Source organism: Vicugna pacos, chromosome X (genome assembly GCF_048564905.1).
Source record: "Vicugna pacos chromosome X, VicPac4, whole genome shotgun sequence".
In the NCBI taxonomy this organism is placed as follows: domain Eukaryota; kingdom Metazoa; phylum Chordata; class Mammalia; order Artiodactyla; family Camelidae; genus Vicugna; species Vicugna pacos.
In genome coordinates this window covers 64,802,336-64,819,865 of record NC_133023.1, presented here as the reverse complement: position 1 = coordinate 64,819,865, position 17,530 = coordinate 64,802,336, and the positions used below count along the sequence as shown (strand labels likewise).

Here is a 17,530-nt window from a genome sequence, read left to right as displayed (position 1 = left end):
GGAGCACGTACACACGTAGGTAATGGCATTGTGACTTCACTATGACGCAGTGAAGGTGCAAGGTGGTGAGGCAGTAATACTCCTCCAGGGTCATTTTCTACTCCCTGTCCCTTCCAGCATGTTGGCAGGGAAAGGCCAGATGACAATCTGAAACCCAGCCAAGCCTACAGCTGTTACAGCTGGATGAAGTCAACTCCAGCGAAACGGAGGCATCAATAATCTTCTTTAGGTAGCCCTCCTTTATTTTTGCCATCCTCATCTAGATAGAGGGGTATCTCGAAGTACGAATCAAATTGAGAAAAACCAGAAACATCCTACAGCCTCCCACCACAGCACTTTAGTTAAGGGCTCCTGTTACATCAAGAGACTTACTCACTGGCCAACCAGTCGTCTGCCAGCCCATCATCCACCAACCAGTTCTAAGTCAGTCAGGCCTTGGCCAACCAGTTCTCAGCCAACCAGACACGAATCAACTGGGCATGAACCAATCAATCACAAGCCTACCAGACATTAACCAACCAGGCGTCAGACAACCAGGCATGAGCCAATTAAGCAGGAGCCAACCGGACACAAACCAACAGGGCATGAAGCAACCAGGCATGTGGCAATCAGGCCCATGCCAAATAAGCACAAGGCAACCTGGCACGTGGCAACAAGGCCGAAGCCAATCAATCATGACTCAGCCAGGAACGAGGCAAGCAGGCATGAGACAATCAGACCTGAGCCAATCAAGCATGAGCCTACCAAGCCTGAGGCAACCAAGCCTGAGCCAATCAGGCACAAGTCAACCAGGCCCAAGCCTATCAGGCATAAGCCAAACAGGCAGGAGCCAACCAGGTATGTGGCAACCAGGCCCTAGCCAACCACATCTCAGCCAACCAGACATGAGGCAACCGGGCATGAGGCAACCAAGAGGGAGCCAATCAGGTGTCAGGCAATCAAGCTTGATTTCTTTCCGAGTAAGACCTGCGGAGGCTCAAGACTGCCTGGAAATCCTGCGTCTAATTAAAGTAAGCTGCTTTCTTCTCATTCCATGGAGCTTCACGGCACTAATTTAGGGCTTAGCGTAAGGAAGGCAAAGGCTGGGTTTGAATCCTAGCTCTGCTAATTACGACCCATATATACAAGCTTCTGGAGGTTACATAACCTCTATAAGCTTCAATTTACACATCTAAAATCAAGACCACAGTACTATCTATATTGAAAGATTGTTGTAATGATTCAGTAATGTAAAATGATTACACATAAGTTGCTTGACTTATAGTAGGGGGCTCAACAAATCATGGGGGAATCAATTTACGAATATTTCAGGGACCTATTGTGTTGTTCCTCTTGGGGAAATTTTAACTTTAAAAGAGGATCTTGGATAAAAGGAATGCTTAACTCAAATGAATGACCTGTCAGTGATAGAATTTCAGATATTAATGGCTAAGATTTTAGGGTAGGGCATCTTGCTCTGAAGACCACATGTACTTGTAGAAGCTAATGATTGTCCAGAAAACATTATTCATCCACAACAAATTTTCTGTATAATTTCAGACAGTTCTTTGACTCCGGAAGTCCATCCAGAGATAGCTGCCCAGGAGTCCAAAGAGCTGGGTTAAAAATTTCTGATTTAAAAGTTCATTTTAATGGCTTTCCTGGAAATCATCCCAACACAGTAAAGGGAACAAACTAATAGCTATAGCTACTGCGCTGAAGTTCTGTGGCACTCAAGGCAATCATTTAATGTGACGCACAGCCTAGACAATTCCACATAAAAGCCTGTATAATAGCAGTAGCCTAGATTTATTTTAATGGAATAAATATGTGGCTGGAACAAGGCACAGGTTATAGGTAAGGAAATCTTATGAAAGAGTTTTGTAATGAAAATGTTTCCGTCTACTAATATATTTAATCTCATTTAAATAAGGCTAAATTTCTGTTTTAGTGGGCAAAATAAAATACCAGAAGTTTTCCAGTGAAATCCATCTGCTGAAATGGTGCAGATCTGTAAGAACTGGGTTATCTGTCTTTCCATGCCTTCCATTCTTTTCTGTCCCCACAAGTTCCCACATCATTTCTCTAACTGGCATTAATCTGCATGACTAGCTCATTGATCAAAAGACTATGCCCAACATGTTAATTATGCTGGAAGCACATTTTTCTAGGTAGAAAAATTTTAAAGAGATTTTGTAGTTTAGTACCTGACACCCAGGTAGCAATTAATAGATTTATGATTGAATGACAGCGAATCTCTCTGTCCAGAAAACGTACCTACGTTATCTTTCCAAACAATGCCCTTTGTAATCACCAAAGGTAAAATACATCACTAGATTCTCCCACTTCAATGAACCTGTGTCTTGAAGTTCCTGACGACATTTACTTTTGAATTTGCCTCTTGTACCTGAATATACACTAGATGTTTCTTGGAAAAATTTTTTAATGGATATTCATTGCAGAAAATAATAAGAAAGCTAAATTACTCTGCATCATAGACATGAATATAATTATTAATTAGCTCTGAGCTTTATATTCTTCTCTAATACATGCATGTCCATTCATCCTAACTCCTATTCATAGCTAGCTTTGCAAAGCATTCTCTCTTTCCAAAGGGATCTATGAGAGTTTGCCATCAGAGCAATTCATTCCTTAGCTGAGTATTTTGCAGGTTTTATTTACTGTCCTGTCACTAAAATTCTTCCAAGTGTCCTCTGTATGCATCCGGTTTATCCTATTCTTGATCACCACACCAAAGCATTATTTGGGGATCTAGTCACTTTATAGCTAGGCAGCTATAACTTTTGCTTACCAGACTTTCCATTTAAAGCCTTTTATCATGGTGGTTCTCAAAGTGTGGTTTTTGGACCATTGGTGATCCATAGATAAGTACTATGCACTATAATATCTGATTTTTGCTCATTATGCAGACATTGAGTGCGTACTAGGGGAAGGCCATGTGCTAAGTACTATAAAGGATATCAGATTATTGAATTATACTCACTGCCCTCAAAGAGCTTACAGTGTCTCAGGGAAGGTGCTCTAAATGGTAGCCAAATGCTCAAACTCCATTGGACTTTGGTTGCCCTGAGAATAAAATCCAAATTTCTCACCAACACTCTACATAATCTGGCCCTTGCTGTCTTCCTTATATATTTAAAAAGTTTTTTCTATTATAAATTTAATGCAATTCCAGTCAAAATCCTCAAATTTTCACGTGGAAGAATAAGTATGTGTTTTTAGAAAAACTCCAAAAACATTTATGTGGAAGGGTTATCCTTACCAGATATTATAAAGCTGTAAGTAATTAAAATACTATGGTAATCTATTACCATAGATGCAGAGATAGAGCATTGGAACAGAATGGAGAATCCAGATGTCCTCTTAAGTATATATGAGAATGTGGTACATGATAAAGTGGACATTTCAAGTCAGTTAATAAAAGATGGGTTATAAAATAAACAGTGTTGGGATAATTGGGGGGGAAAGATTAAGGTGAAATTCTACCTTATTTTTTACACCAACCCCCTCCTCCTCAATTAATCAAGTATTAATATAAGGAACTTAAAACAGATTGGTGGTTGCTAGAGGCAGGGGTTGGGAGATGGGGAAAATGGGTGAAGGTAGTTAAAAAGTAAGGACTTCCAGCTATCAGATAAATAAGCTCTGGGGATGTAATGTACAGCATGGTGACTATAGTTAACAATACTGTATTGTATATTTGAAAGTTATTAAGAGAGTAGATCTTAAAAGTTGTCATCACAAGAAAAAATTGTAACTATGTGAGATCATGACGTTAACCAAACTTATGTGGCAGTCATTTTGCAATATATACATATATCAAATCATTATGTTGTACGTCTTGGACTAACACAATGTTATATGTCAATTATATCACAATAAAACTGGAAAAAATAAAATTAAATAATTTGTTAAGAAGGGAACAAAAGTGACTGTTTTTATAATTGCAAAGTGGGATTGCCTTTCAAAGCTTGAGATCCAAACCATTGAAGAATTAAAATGATATAGTTAAAAAGCCAAATAAAAAAGTTTAAAGCTAAACTGAGAAGAACACCTCACAAGCAAACACAACGGACTTTTCTGTAAAGTCTATGAGCTTTATAATACATAGACTTCGTGACATCCACCTCGAATACTCAGAAACACTTTTGGCTTTACTTCCTGATTTCTGGTTGTATTCAAGGCTAGTTACCTGGGCAGTTGACCTTCACAGAATTGATGTATCGACATAGTTAATCTCGCTCTCTATATATTCTTTTTGCTGCAGGTACGTTTTGGATTTTAAGTTTCTAGATGACTGGGGTTATGTCTGACTAACTTTTAATACTACCCAAGACATCCTATGTTATTAAATGCTCAATAAAAACTTCATGCTTATCATCTTAAGAATTTGTTACTAAACCATAAACTGAAAGTTTTCTCTACTTTGACAGGAATTGGCTGCCTGTGAAAACATGGTAGATGCAGTGAAGTTAACAGCAAAGGGTAAGGTGTTTTATGGTATTTTCAGAGCTAGAAAAAGAAACATGGCATAATGTATGCACAAAGCACTACTTGTACCTGGATATGTGGACGCTGCTGTCCTTGGTACACAAAGAAGTTGTCATTAATAGTATCTAGTTGTACAGGACATAAGTTTGATAGCTTTGTCAGTGCTCTACTATTTTTTATTTCCCCATTTTTAGTGTGAAATTGATATTTAAGAGCTTTTACATTTTACAGCGGGAATAGATTTCAACTAAATTTAACTAAATTTTGAAATGTAAAATGAGAAGTGTAGTTGGTCAAAGAAAGTATAATTTAATGCCCAGTATGTTAGTAGTAGCTTGATAGGATGAAATGGGTAAAGGCAAAATTACTTAAAATTATTTTCAAGATATTTACTACATTTTGATAGCCAGCAATATTAATAGGATAGGCTAGTGTTTTATGATGAATTGCAACATTTTAGGCAGGAAATGTGAACATTAAGAAAAGAGATGATTAAAGTGTACAGACAGTCTCTGACTTACTTATGGTTTAACTTAAGATTTTTGACTTTATAGTGGTTGGAAAGAAATACACATTCAGTAGAAACTGTACTTCGAAATTTTATCTTTTCCTGGTCTCACTATATGCAGTCGGATGCTCTCTCACGATGGTGGGCAGCAGCAGTGAGCCACAGCTCCCAGTCAGCCACGTGATCATGAGTGTAAACAGCTGATACACTTACAATCATTCTGTACCCATATAGCCAATCTGTTTTCACTTTCAGATAGTATTCAATAAATTACATGAGATATTCAACACTTTAGTATAAAATAGGCTTTGTGTTAGATGATTTTCCCCCAATTCTAGGCTAATGTAAGTGTTCTGAGCAGCTTTAAGGTAGGTTAGGCTAAGCTATGCTTTTCGGTAGGATAAGTGTATTAACGCATTTTCAACTTACGATATTTTCAACTTATTTTTGATGGGTTTATCAGGATGTAAACCCATCGTAAGTCAAGTGTATAAAATTATACACTTAGAATTTCAAGTGAATCTGAGGATTGGCTATACCATTCATGTGAAAAAGAATGTTAGAATTTTGATAGGGATGGCAATGAATCTTTAGATCACTTTGGGTAACACTGACATCTTTATATGTTAAGTCTTATCTATGAACATGGGATGTCATTTAATTTATTTAGGTCTTTAATTTCTTTCAACAATGTTTTATAATTTTTGGTATGCAAGTATTTCACCTCCTTGATTAGATTTATTCCTAGGTATTTTATTATTTTAGGGTCAATTGTAAATGGAATTGCTTTTTTTTAACATTTTTATTGATTTATAATCATTTTACAATGTTGTGTCAAATTCCAGTGTTCAGCACAATTTTTCAGTCATTCATGGACATATACACACTCATTGTCACATTTTTTTCTCTGTGATTTATCATAACATTTTGTGTATATTTCCCTGTGCTATACAGTGTAATCTTGTTTATCTATTCTACAATTTTGAAATCCCAGTCTATCCCTTCCCACCCTCTACCCCCCTGTTAACCACAAGTCTGTATTCTCTGTCCATGAGTCTATTTCTGTCCTGTATTTATGCTTTGTTTTTGTTTGTTTGTTTGTTTTTGTTTTTTAGATTCCACGTATGAGCTATCTCATATGGTATTTTTCTTTCTCTTTCTGGCTTACTTCACTTAGAATGACATTCTCCAGGAGCATCCATGTTGCTGCAAATGGCGTTATGTTGTCAGTTTATATGGCTGAGTAGTATTCCATTGTATAAATATACCACCTCTTCTTTATCCAGTCACCTGTTGATGGACATTTAGACTGTTTCCATGTTTTGGCTATTGTAAATAGTGCTGCTATGAACATTGGAGTGCAGGTGTCATCCTGAAGTAGATTTCCTTCTGGATACAAGCCCAGGAGTGGGATTCCTGGGTCATATGGTAAGTCTATTCCTAGTCTTTCGAGGAATCTCCACACTGTTTTCCATAGTGGCTGCACCAAACTGCATTCCCACCAGCAGTGTACAAGGGTTCCCCTTTCTCCACAGCCTCTCCAGCATTTGTCATTTGTGGATTTTTGAATGACGGCCATTCTGACTGGTGTGAGGTGATACCTCATTGTAGTTTTGATTTGCATTTCTCTGATAATTAGTGATATTGAGCATTTTTTCATGTACTTTTTGATCATTTGTATGTCTTCCTTGGAGAATTGCTTATTTAGGTCTTCTGCCCATTTTTGGATTGGGTTGTTTACGTTTTTCTTATTGAGTCATATGAGCTGCTTATATATTCTGGAGATCAAGCCTTTGTCAGTTTCACTTGCAAAAATTTTCTCCCATTCCGTAGGTTTTCTTCTTGTTTTATTTCTGGTTTCCTTTGCTCTGCAGAAGCTTGTAAGTTTCATTAGGTCCCATTTGTTTATTCTTGCTTTTATTTCTTCTAGGAGAAAATTTTTGAAATGTATGTCAGATAATGTTTTGCCTATGTTTTCCTCTAGGAGGTTTATTGTATCTTGTCTTATGTTTAAGTCTTTAATCCATTTTGAGTTGATTTTTGTATATGGTGTAAGGGTGTGTTCTAGCTTCATTGTTTTACATGCTGCTGTCCAGTTTTCCCAACACCATTTGCTGAAGAGACTGTCTTTATTCCATTGTATATTCTTGCCTCCTTTGTCGAAGATGAGTTGACCAAAAGTTTGTGGGTTCATTTCTGGGCTCTCTATTCTGTTCCATTGGTCTATATGTCTGTTTTGGTACCAATACCATGCTGTCTTGATGACTGTAGCTCTATAGTATTGTCTGAAGTCTGGGAGAGTTATTCCTCCAGCCTCTTTCTTTCTCTTCAGAATGCTTTAGCAATTCTAGGTCTTTGATGGTTCCATATAAATTTTATTATGATTTGTTCTAGTTCTGTGAAATATGTCCTGGGTAATTGGATAGGGATTGCATTAAATCTGTAGATTGCCTTGGGCAGTGTGACCATTTTAACAATATTGATTCTTCCAATCCAAGAGCATGGAATATCTTTCCTGTAAATGGAATTGCTTTTTTAATTTATTTTTTGGCTTGTTGTTTGCTAGTGTATGGAAACAAAACTGATTTTTGTTTGTTGATCTTTAACCTGCAACTTTGCTGAATTAATTAGCTCTAGTAGCTTTCCTTTTGGGTTCTTTGGTATTGTTTATCAATAGGATCATGTCATCTGCAAATAGAGATCATTTTACAACTTCCTTTCTGATTTGGATGACTTTTATTGCTTTTTCTTGTGTAATAGTTCTAGCTCTAACTTCCAGTACAACGTTGAATTTCAGTGGTGAAAGTGGCCATTCTTGTTTGTTCCTAGTCTAGGGGGAATGCTTTCAGTCACTGACCATTGAGTATGAAGTTAACTTTTTTTTTAAACAGGTAATCTTTATTATGTTGAGGAATTTCCCTGTATTACTAATTTTCTGAGGGCTTTTGTCACAAAAGGGTTTTGCATTTTGTCAAATGTCTTTTCTGCACCAATTGAGATGATCATATGTTTTTTTCTCCTTTGTTACATTAACGTGATTGATTTTATGTTGAGTCATCCTGTCATTCCTAGGATGAATCACACTTGGTCATAGTGAATAACCCTTTTAATATCATATTGGGTTCAATTTGCCATTTTGTTGAGTCTTTTTGCATCTATATTAATAAAAGGACATTGATCTTTATTTTTTTCCATGTGATGTCTTTATCCGTATTTGGTGTCAGAATAATGCTGACTTCATAGAATGAGTTAGGAAATGTTTCTTCCTTTTCATTTTTTTCAGAAGAGTTTGTGGAGGATTGGTGTTAAGCCTTTAAATGTTTGATAGATTTCCCCAGTGAAACCATCTGGTGGTCCCTGACTTTTCTTCATTGGGAGATTTTTTTTTTATTATTGATTCAAGCTCTTTATAGATCTGCTCAGATTTTATTTCTTCTTGAATCAGTTTAGGTAATTTGTAAATTTCAAGGAATTTGTTCATTTCTTCTTGGTTGTCTAATTTAGTTGATGTATAATTCCTAGTATTTGATTATAATCTTTTTTATGTCTGTAAGGTCAGTAGATTTTAATTACTTGCACCTTTTTTCACTCTTTGTCTGTCAATTTGTTGATTTTCTCAAAGAATCAACTTTTGATTCCATTGATTTTCTCTATTGTATTTCTATCCTCTATGTTGTTTATTTCTGTTCTACTCTTTATTGTCTTCTTTCTGCTAGCTTTGAGCTTAGTTTACTCCATTTTCTAATTCCTTAAGGTGTAAGTTTAGGTTATTGCTTGAGGTCTTTCTTTATTTTCAATGTTGGCTGTGAATTTCTCTCTGAGCACTTCTTTCACTGCATCCCTAAGTTTTATATGTTGTTTTCATTTTCATTCATCTCTAAGTGTTTTCTAAATTCCCTTTTGACTCCCTTCTACTTTGAGCCACTGGTTGCTTGAGTACATTGTTTAATTTCCACATATTTGTGAATTTCCTAGTCTCCTGTTGATTTCTAGTTTCAATCCATTGTGATTGAAAAATACTTTGTATGGTTTCAGTCTTTCAAAACGTATTAAGACTTGCATTTTTGCCTAGTATATGGTCTATACAAGAGAATGTTCAAGAAAAATGTGTATTATGTTGTTCAGTGGAGTGGACTGTATATTTCTGTTAGGTCCAGTTGATCTATAGTTTTGTTCAAATAATCTATTAACTTACTTATTGTTTAATACATTATTGTAATTGATGTAATGAAATTCCCTACTATTATTTTAGAGCTGTCTCTTTCTAACTTCAATTCTGTCAATATTTGCTTCATATATTTTGGAGCTCTGATGTTTGGTGCATAAATGTTTGTAATTGTTATGTCTTCTTGGTGAATTGAACTTTCTATCATTATATAATATCCTTGTCTGTTGTAATAGTTTTTTTTACTTAAAGTCTATTTTGTCTGATATTAGTAATCATCCCAGCTCTCTTTTGGTTACTATTTACGTGAAATATCTTTTTCCATCATTTTACTATCAATCTTTTTTTTAATCTAAAGTGATACTCTTATAGATAGCATATAGTTGGATCATGTTTTTTCTTAAATTAATTCTACTAATCTTTGTTTTTTGATTACAGCATTGAACTCCTCACATTTAAAGTTAACTACTCACAAGGAGGGACTTCTGATATTTTCTTATTTGTTTTCTGTATAGGTTTTTTTGTCCTTCATTTCCACCATTGCTACCTTCTTTTGTGTTGATTTTTAGAGTAAAATGTTTCGATTCCCTTCTCATTTCCTTATGTGTATATTCTATAGATATTTTCTTTGTGGTTATCTTGGGGATTATACTTAACAACCTAAAGCTATAATGATCAAATTTGAATTTATACTAGTTTAACTTCAACAGCATACAAAAATTCTTCTTCTATACATCTTCATTCCCCCATTTTATGTTACTGATGTCACAGATTACATCTTTACACACTGTGTGCCCAAGAACACAAATTAATGATGAATTATATGCACTTGTCATTTAAATCATGTAGAAAATAAAAAGTGTAATTACAAACAAAATTAACATAACACTAGTCCTTTATAACTACCCATGTATTTACCTTTAACTAGGTACCATTACCTTTATCTTTATTCCTTTGTATGACTTTGAGTTACTATTTAGCTCCTTTCCATTTCAACTGAAGGACTCCTTTTAGCATTTTATGCAGAGCAGGTCTAGTGATAATGAATTTCCTCAGGTTTTTTTGGGGGGGGGTTCTGATGATATCTTAATTTCTCCCTCACTTATGAAGGAAAGTTTTGGTGGATATAGAATTCTTGGTTGACAGGTTTCTGCACTCCTCCCAAACCACCCTCACCCCCTCCTCCAGCACTTTGTCAATCCACTGCTTTCTGACCTCCAAGGTTTCTGATGAGAAATCATGTGATAATCCTATTGAGGATCCATTGTATTTGACAAGTTACTTCTGTCTTGCTGCTTTCAAGATTTTCTCTTTGTCTTCAGCTTTCAACAGTTTGATTTGTGTCTTGGTTTTGATCTTTTTGGCTTTATACTATTTGGTGTTTGTTGAAATTCTTACATTTATAGCCTGATGTTTTGCATCAAATTTGGGAAGTTTTCAGTTGTTATTCAAATTTTTTTTTCCTTTTTCTCTCTCTCTTCCCCTTCTGAGAGTCCCATAATGTGTATGCTGGCCCATTTAACGGTGTTCTACAGATCCCTTAGGCTCCATTTACTTTTCTTCATCTTCATTTTTTCCTCAGATTTGATAATTTGAGTTGTCCTATCTTCAAGTTTACTTATTCTTTCTTCTGCTTGCTAAATTCTGATTCTGAACCCCTGCAGTGCACTTTTCATTTCAGTTATTATACTTTTAAGCTTCAGAATTTTTGGTGAGGATATTTTTAAAAAATAATTTCTATTTTAGTGATATTCCTATTTTGTTCATACATCTTTTTCCTGTCTTTGTACATGTCTTCCTTTACCTCTTTGAACACCTTTAAGACAGTTGTTTTAAAGTCTTTGTTTAGCAAGTCTGACATCTGGGCTTCCTCAGGTACATTTTCTGTTGATTTACTTTGTTCTTTTGAATGGACTATACTTTCCAATGTCTTTGTATGCCTCATGATTTTTTTTATTGCTGTTGTTGAAAACTGGACAGTTTAATCTTACAATGTGTTAACTCTGGAAATCAAATTCTCTGCCTTCCCCAGTGTGCCTATGTCACAGATCAGTTTTTTTTTTAGATCAGTCTTGAGTTGAATGTTTAAAGGTGTTATGAGGTCTTTTCTAAGTCTCTGTCTTTCCCTGGTCATGCACAGTGGCTTTCTAGATTCTCCTGTATATATGGTTATTTTTGAATATCTAACAAAGCAAGTATGGCTCCTTTAAATCTCTTGGAAGCTGCTTTAGTTGGTAGAGGTTAGAAAAATAGTAGTCAACCTCCAGGTCCTCATCTCAGCATTCAGAGTAGCAATCCACTCCAGAAAGTTAGGTTGCTGTCCTTACAGCTACCTGCCATGAGGCGGGGTGGAAGGTGGTGGAGTGGGGGAATGGTGTGCTTGGAAGCCACTGCTGGGCTGATAGTTGAATTTTGCCAAAATTAACTGCAATTTACCAGCCAAACTGTCCTCTGGAAGTTGTATGTATTCAAATAAACCTAGAGACAAAATACTCACTTCAGACAGTTTCTGCCAGTGCAATTGTTGTATAGGTGAAGAAGGGAATTCTGGTGCTACCAACTCCACCATCTTCCTTCTCTCTACTGTAAACTTTCTAATATATTTTATGTGAATTTATATTTCAGATTTACTCAGGGATGGCTTTGGAGAAAATCCCCTTTTCTACTGCCTGATCGCAGAAGTACACACTCATCAAAAACCAACAAGTAAAATAAATCTTCCTCTTTCAATTTAATCTGTAGTATATTTTCTCTACCCTGAAAACAAAGTAGTTTGATAGCATATAATTACTATTAAGTAGAGGTGAAGACTGTAAGTATATAAATTCAGTCTTGTTTTTTAAAAGAGAAAATGTGTGGTATATACTTATGTTTGTATATACATAGAAAAACATTGGGGAAAGAATATACTCCACACTGTTAAAAGATGGTTTATCTCTTAAAAGTTGTATTATAAGGGACTTAAACCTTCTACATTATACATTTCTGTATTGTTTGAAATTTTGTATGGCAAGCTTTTATTACTTTAGTAGTTTTAAAAAAAACACACAGATATTCCATTTTGGAGGAAAAGAACATTAGAAGATTCAAAGCATTAACCTCTTTGTTCTCTCTTTCCTCTCCCTAGGTAAAGTGACTGTTGGATTTGCCATGTACTACTTTACATACGACCCCTGGATTGGCAGGTTACTTTACCTAGAGGACTTTTATGTCATACAAGCTTACCGAGGTCAAGTAACACTTATAGTATTACTTATAATTAAAACATTTAAATGGTATATTTTAAATTATGAAGCTTTAGTATAAAGATGGAGTTTAAGTTAGTTTATGTAATTCATTTCTATTCCATGATCTTGATCACTATCCTAGTTATCCTTGCATATGGTAAAGACTCAATCACAGATTAGAAAAAGATTTACTAGTTCCCATCAAGGCTTGAATAAACCAAGTTATAACTATACTTTTATCTTTAAAAAATGATTTTGCATTTTGTGTTGGTTTATCTACAAGTAAATAAGAAGTATACTCTGTGATAAAATGATAGTGACAAGGACTCATTTCCTTTTCACTGATCATTAAAATAAATCTAAAATGTTTTCCATTACCTTTGGAACCACACTCCAATTAGGAATAACAGATATGAAAAACATCCATGAGTTGAGTTTCAACACAAGCTATTACAAATATATATATACTATATATATACACATACACACACAAATATATATACCAGATAGAGTTCTATATTTTATTTCTTTTAAACTAAAGCAAATAACTTGCTAAATGGAATTTTTCAACTCATGTTTTTTTCATTTTGCATTATCTATTTAAAAGGTCTAGGTATTGGAGCTGAAATGCTGAAGAGGCTAAGTCAGGTATATATTGCAGTTAGTATTGCTATTCTATATGCTGTCCTTTCCTTCATTAAATATTATTTAACCTGGCATAAAGTAGATAATTTATCTTACCATCTGAACATAACCTCAAAATATACTTTTTTATTCCAATTAAACTGGATTTTCAAATCAGTTACTCATACAGGTCAAATTTATGTCCAGGTAAAAGCTGAGTTCTATTTAATCCACAACCACACTATATATCTTTTTGCTATAAAGCAGAAGTAAGCAAAAGGGATATTAGAAGGCAATTTTACCCCAAAAATAGGTCCATAGTATGAATATGAGAACAGTGTAAAAACAAGATCCTTTTGGATTTTGGAAATATATATGAGAACTTTAGGTAAACTTTTTCTATAGAATAAGAAAAAACAGTGAGTTGGATTTATAGGAAAACCAATATATGGACTTGGCAAACGAGTTGTGGACTTCTACCAAAGAAAGGTTTTTAAAGCTCAATAGGACTTTTTTCTTTTTACAGATTTAGAGACGCCCAAGAGATAACTATCATATTATTATTTGGAAGTATTATACACACACAGTGCCTTGCATGTAGTAGACCTTCAATAAACGTGTTAATGAAGACTATACTTTCAAGTAAGATTAATTTCCATTTGTTTTTAAACAGATAGCCATCAGAAGCCAATGTAGCTGCATGCACTTTCTTGTCGTCATTTGGAACCAGGCTTCTATTGACTACTACACTCGTCGAGGGGCTTTAGACCTTTCCTCCGAGAAGGGCTGGCATCTGTTCAGGTTTAACAGGGGAGAACTCATGGACATGGCAGGGGAAGAGTGAAAGATGACTCATCACGCTTTCTCACAACATAGGCTCCAACATTTGAATGTCACCTGAGCCCAACAGCAGTCTGACTTTGAGTGTTGTACAATACAGCAAGTGACAAAACTCTGGTTTGAGCAGATCTTTTACTTTGACACAGATTTTGTAGATAGTCAACTCTCCATCACCGAGACTAATATACTAATGGGTAGTAGCAGAACTGATGATTCAAAAGAGCAGATAATTCAAAAATCACTTATATTTGGCTTTAGTGTTGGTGGCACAATATCATGTACACACAAACACCATGCAGAGAGAAGTGAAGCAGTTTTCTGTTTACTGATTTTTGGAAAAGGGTTTATATAGGACATGCACAATGCCTCACATATCATCTAAGTTATGACAATGTTAATAATCTTAATCTATTTAGGTCCCCAAGTTCCTGCAGTAAGCACAGGCTGTTACATGATCAAGGACAGATTATTTTACAGTTCGTCACGTAACTTCATTAAGTAGGCCATCTCTTATCCAGCCGGCTGTGCCTGTCTTAGGTTGTCCTCCTCTGAGGATCTTACCCATCATTGGCTATCCAGCCATCCATACTGGATACATAACATTCCTCACAGCTTGTTTATTAGTTCAGCCCATGCCTTATTCTCTAGAGCCTTCAGGCGGGGGCCTACATTTAGGATATTAATTTTTTTGATCTCTTACCTTATTAAATTTCAGATGCTTATATTTTTACATTTTAACACATCTGAAATTGAGATAGGTATAATGATCAACTAAGAATCTATCTTAGATTTGATGAAATATGGGTGCATTTGATCATATACAGATCTGAGGTAAAAATAAATTCATTTAAAATATTGAAGCTAAATTTTGAAAGGTTTACTTAAAAAAACTAGTATGTGATCTGCTTCCCCACCTTGAGCAGCTCAAGTACCACTGCCTCTTGACTTCATCTCAGAACTACATTCCATCTCTGAACAACTATAGTTCTTTGGTTGTACCTATCTTAGGGAAGATACTATGTGTAACACTGTATTTGTATATATTTTTATCCTTTCTAGGAGAATGTAAGGCTTTTGATGAAATTATAATTATTTTTGCATCCTGTGTTACACCCAGCATGGTAAAACATGTGGGTTCCTACTATGTATCAGGTATTCATGGGCATAAAAGCTACACAAAGATGATTCAGTCATACCCAGATGGAGCCTTGTAAGTGAAAATATACTAATTTTAGTTTTATAATAAATTGTATAGGCTATCATAGCTATACATGCCAAGTGTAAGGGAATGTACAGGAGAGAGCATTCTACCTTGGAGAATTGAGAAAGGTGACACTGGGTTTGAAGGATGAGTAGGAAGTTGGAATATGGAGCCGGATGAGACAGGGAAAATTCTAAGAGACACCAGCATAGGCAGAGGAAAAGAGACATAGAAGAGCAAAGCATGTTCAAGAACCAAGCGATATGTTATAGATAAAAAATATACGTTAGTGGTAGGGTGGGTAGGGAGAGGGAAGGTAGGATTTAAGTTTAGCTGGGATCATACATGAAGGGCCTTGTATGTCATGCTAAGGGGTCTTGATTTGACTGGGTAGGCAGTGATGAGCCACTGAAGATTTCAGGAAGACAGTTACCCATAGCAGTTGTCAGAAAGAAAACTATGTCATAATAATATGACAGATGGGTAAGAAGAGTAGGGTAGCAGACACTGTATGTTAGCTTAAACTTAACACCCATTCCAAATTCCTTACTCCTTGCCTTTCTCACTATAGACAAAAATATGATTTGCCAATCTTCCTTGAGTTAACTGTGGCTACATGACAAATTCTGGTCAAGATATAGATAGAAGTCTTTTGAGAGGGATTCTAAGAAAACATTTACTTTTCTGATAAAAGGGGGTGAGAAGTATCTGGTACAGTTTGTTCTAATGCTTCTTCCTACCCTGAATGTGTGTTCCCCAGAGGTATAGCAGCCATTTTGTGACCATGAGGTGACAAATCAAGATGCTGAAGAGCAGAATGTAAAGAGAAACTGTCTAAATCCTTGATGACACCAAGCCACTATACCAACCCTGTACTGCCTAATTCTAGACTTTAAATAGATTCTTATTTACTTAAGCTACAGTTAACTGGTTTACTAATATTTATGAGCAGAATGCATTCTTTTTTTGACATTTTTTATTGATTTATAATCATTTTACAATGTTGTGTCAGATTCCCGTGTAGAGCACAATTTTTCAGTTATACATGAACATACATATATTCATTGTCACATTTTTTTTCTCTGTGAGCTACCATAAGATCTTGTATGTATTTCCCTGTGCTATACAGTATAATCTTGTTTATCTAGCAGAATGCATTCTTAAGTGACAGAAAGCATGCTTGATGGCAGGCAGATTAACCAGAAGACTACTTTAATAATCCAAGAAAGTGATGATGAAGACTCAAATGAGAGCAAGGATTACAGAAGGTAGAATAGATCTGAGAAGCATAGAAATTAGAGTGAGATAGAGATAATTTAACTTTAGGTATATAGATATTGGGGATATCTATGGGATATAAGGTGGCTACAACTGATAAATCATTAGAAAGATAGGTGTACAGCTCTGGAGAAATATGGGAGCTGAAAATATAAACAGTAAGTATATATAAATGGTGGCTGAAGCCAGTGAAGAATGTTGAATGAAAATGAGAGAGCACAGAATGAGAAAAGACTAGAAATGCAACTTGAGGAGCCTCAGCATTTAAGGGGATCAGAGCAAGAGAAGAATGAAGAATAACAAGAGGAGCAGGAAAGACACCAAAGGGAGGAGTGAGTTTTAGGAGGGAGTGGCCAAGAGTCAGTTATTACAGGAAATTCAAGTTGGTGTCACAAGTTAGAGAAGAATTGAAATTGATGAAGTAAGAAAGTGACATTAATTACTTTTTAAAAAATTTATTTAAAAAATTTAAAATTTATTTTTATTTGTTTTAAAAAATTTTTGTTTGGGGGAAGTAATTAGGCTTATTTACTTATTTTCTAATGGAGGTACTGGAGATTGAACCCAGGACCTATGGCATGCTAGGCATGCACTCTACCACTGAGCTATATACCCTCCCCCTACTTTTTTTTTTATGAATTATGAAAATCATAGGAAGAAGAAAGACAGCCCACGAGGAAGAGGTGGGGTTAGGGAAAGGTATTTTGTTACTGTTTTTAGATAAAGAAGATCTGATGTTATTTACAGGTTTAGGAAAAGAAATGAGTGAAAAGAGAAACTAAACACTTAAATGTTAAACAGGATGGAATATGGTCCTGGAAAAGATGGGAAGGAATGAGATTGGGAACACAAATAGAAGCATTAGCTTTAGAAAAGGCGATGCCTGGCTGGAAAGAGGTAAGTCTTGAAGGTAGATGGGAAGAAGCTGGGAAAGGTTATATCTAATGACTTACTGTTTTTCACTATGTAATAGGAGACACAGTCATCTTTGGCAGGTAGAGGAGTTTGAGAATCAAAGGTGTGTAATACGTCTCCTGGAGAGCAGAATAGGAAACCACCTAGGAACGTAGGAAGGACTGCTAAGCAGCACTGGGGGGGTCCCATGTAGCATATGGTCCTCTTAAATAGTTAATGTATTTTTGGACATTTAAGAGGAGTTAACATTAATAAAACAAAGAGACAAAACCAAGCCCAAG

The 17,530-nt window shown here is 35.5% G+C and overlaps 1 protein-coding gene across 1 annotated transcript; it reads left to right on the top strand.

The window, feature by feature from the left end:
• Positions 1-377: 377 nt before the first annotated feature.
• On the top strand, positions 378-13,971 carry SATL1 (spermidine/spermine N1-acetyl transferase like 1). Its single transcript, XM_031671588.2, has 6 exons — positions 378-1,010; positions 4,434-4,485; positions 11,790-11,870; positions 12,292-12,393; positions 12,999-13,039; positions 13,689-13,971. The coding sequence occupies exons 1-6, from the start codon at positions 480-482 to the stop codon at positions 13,857-13,859; spliced, it is 978 nt and encodes a 325-aa protein (XP_031527448.2). The 5' UTR covers positions 378-479; the 3' UTR covers positions 13,860-13,971.
• Positions 13,972-17,530: the final 3,559 nt, after the last annotated feature.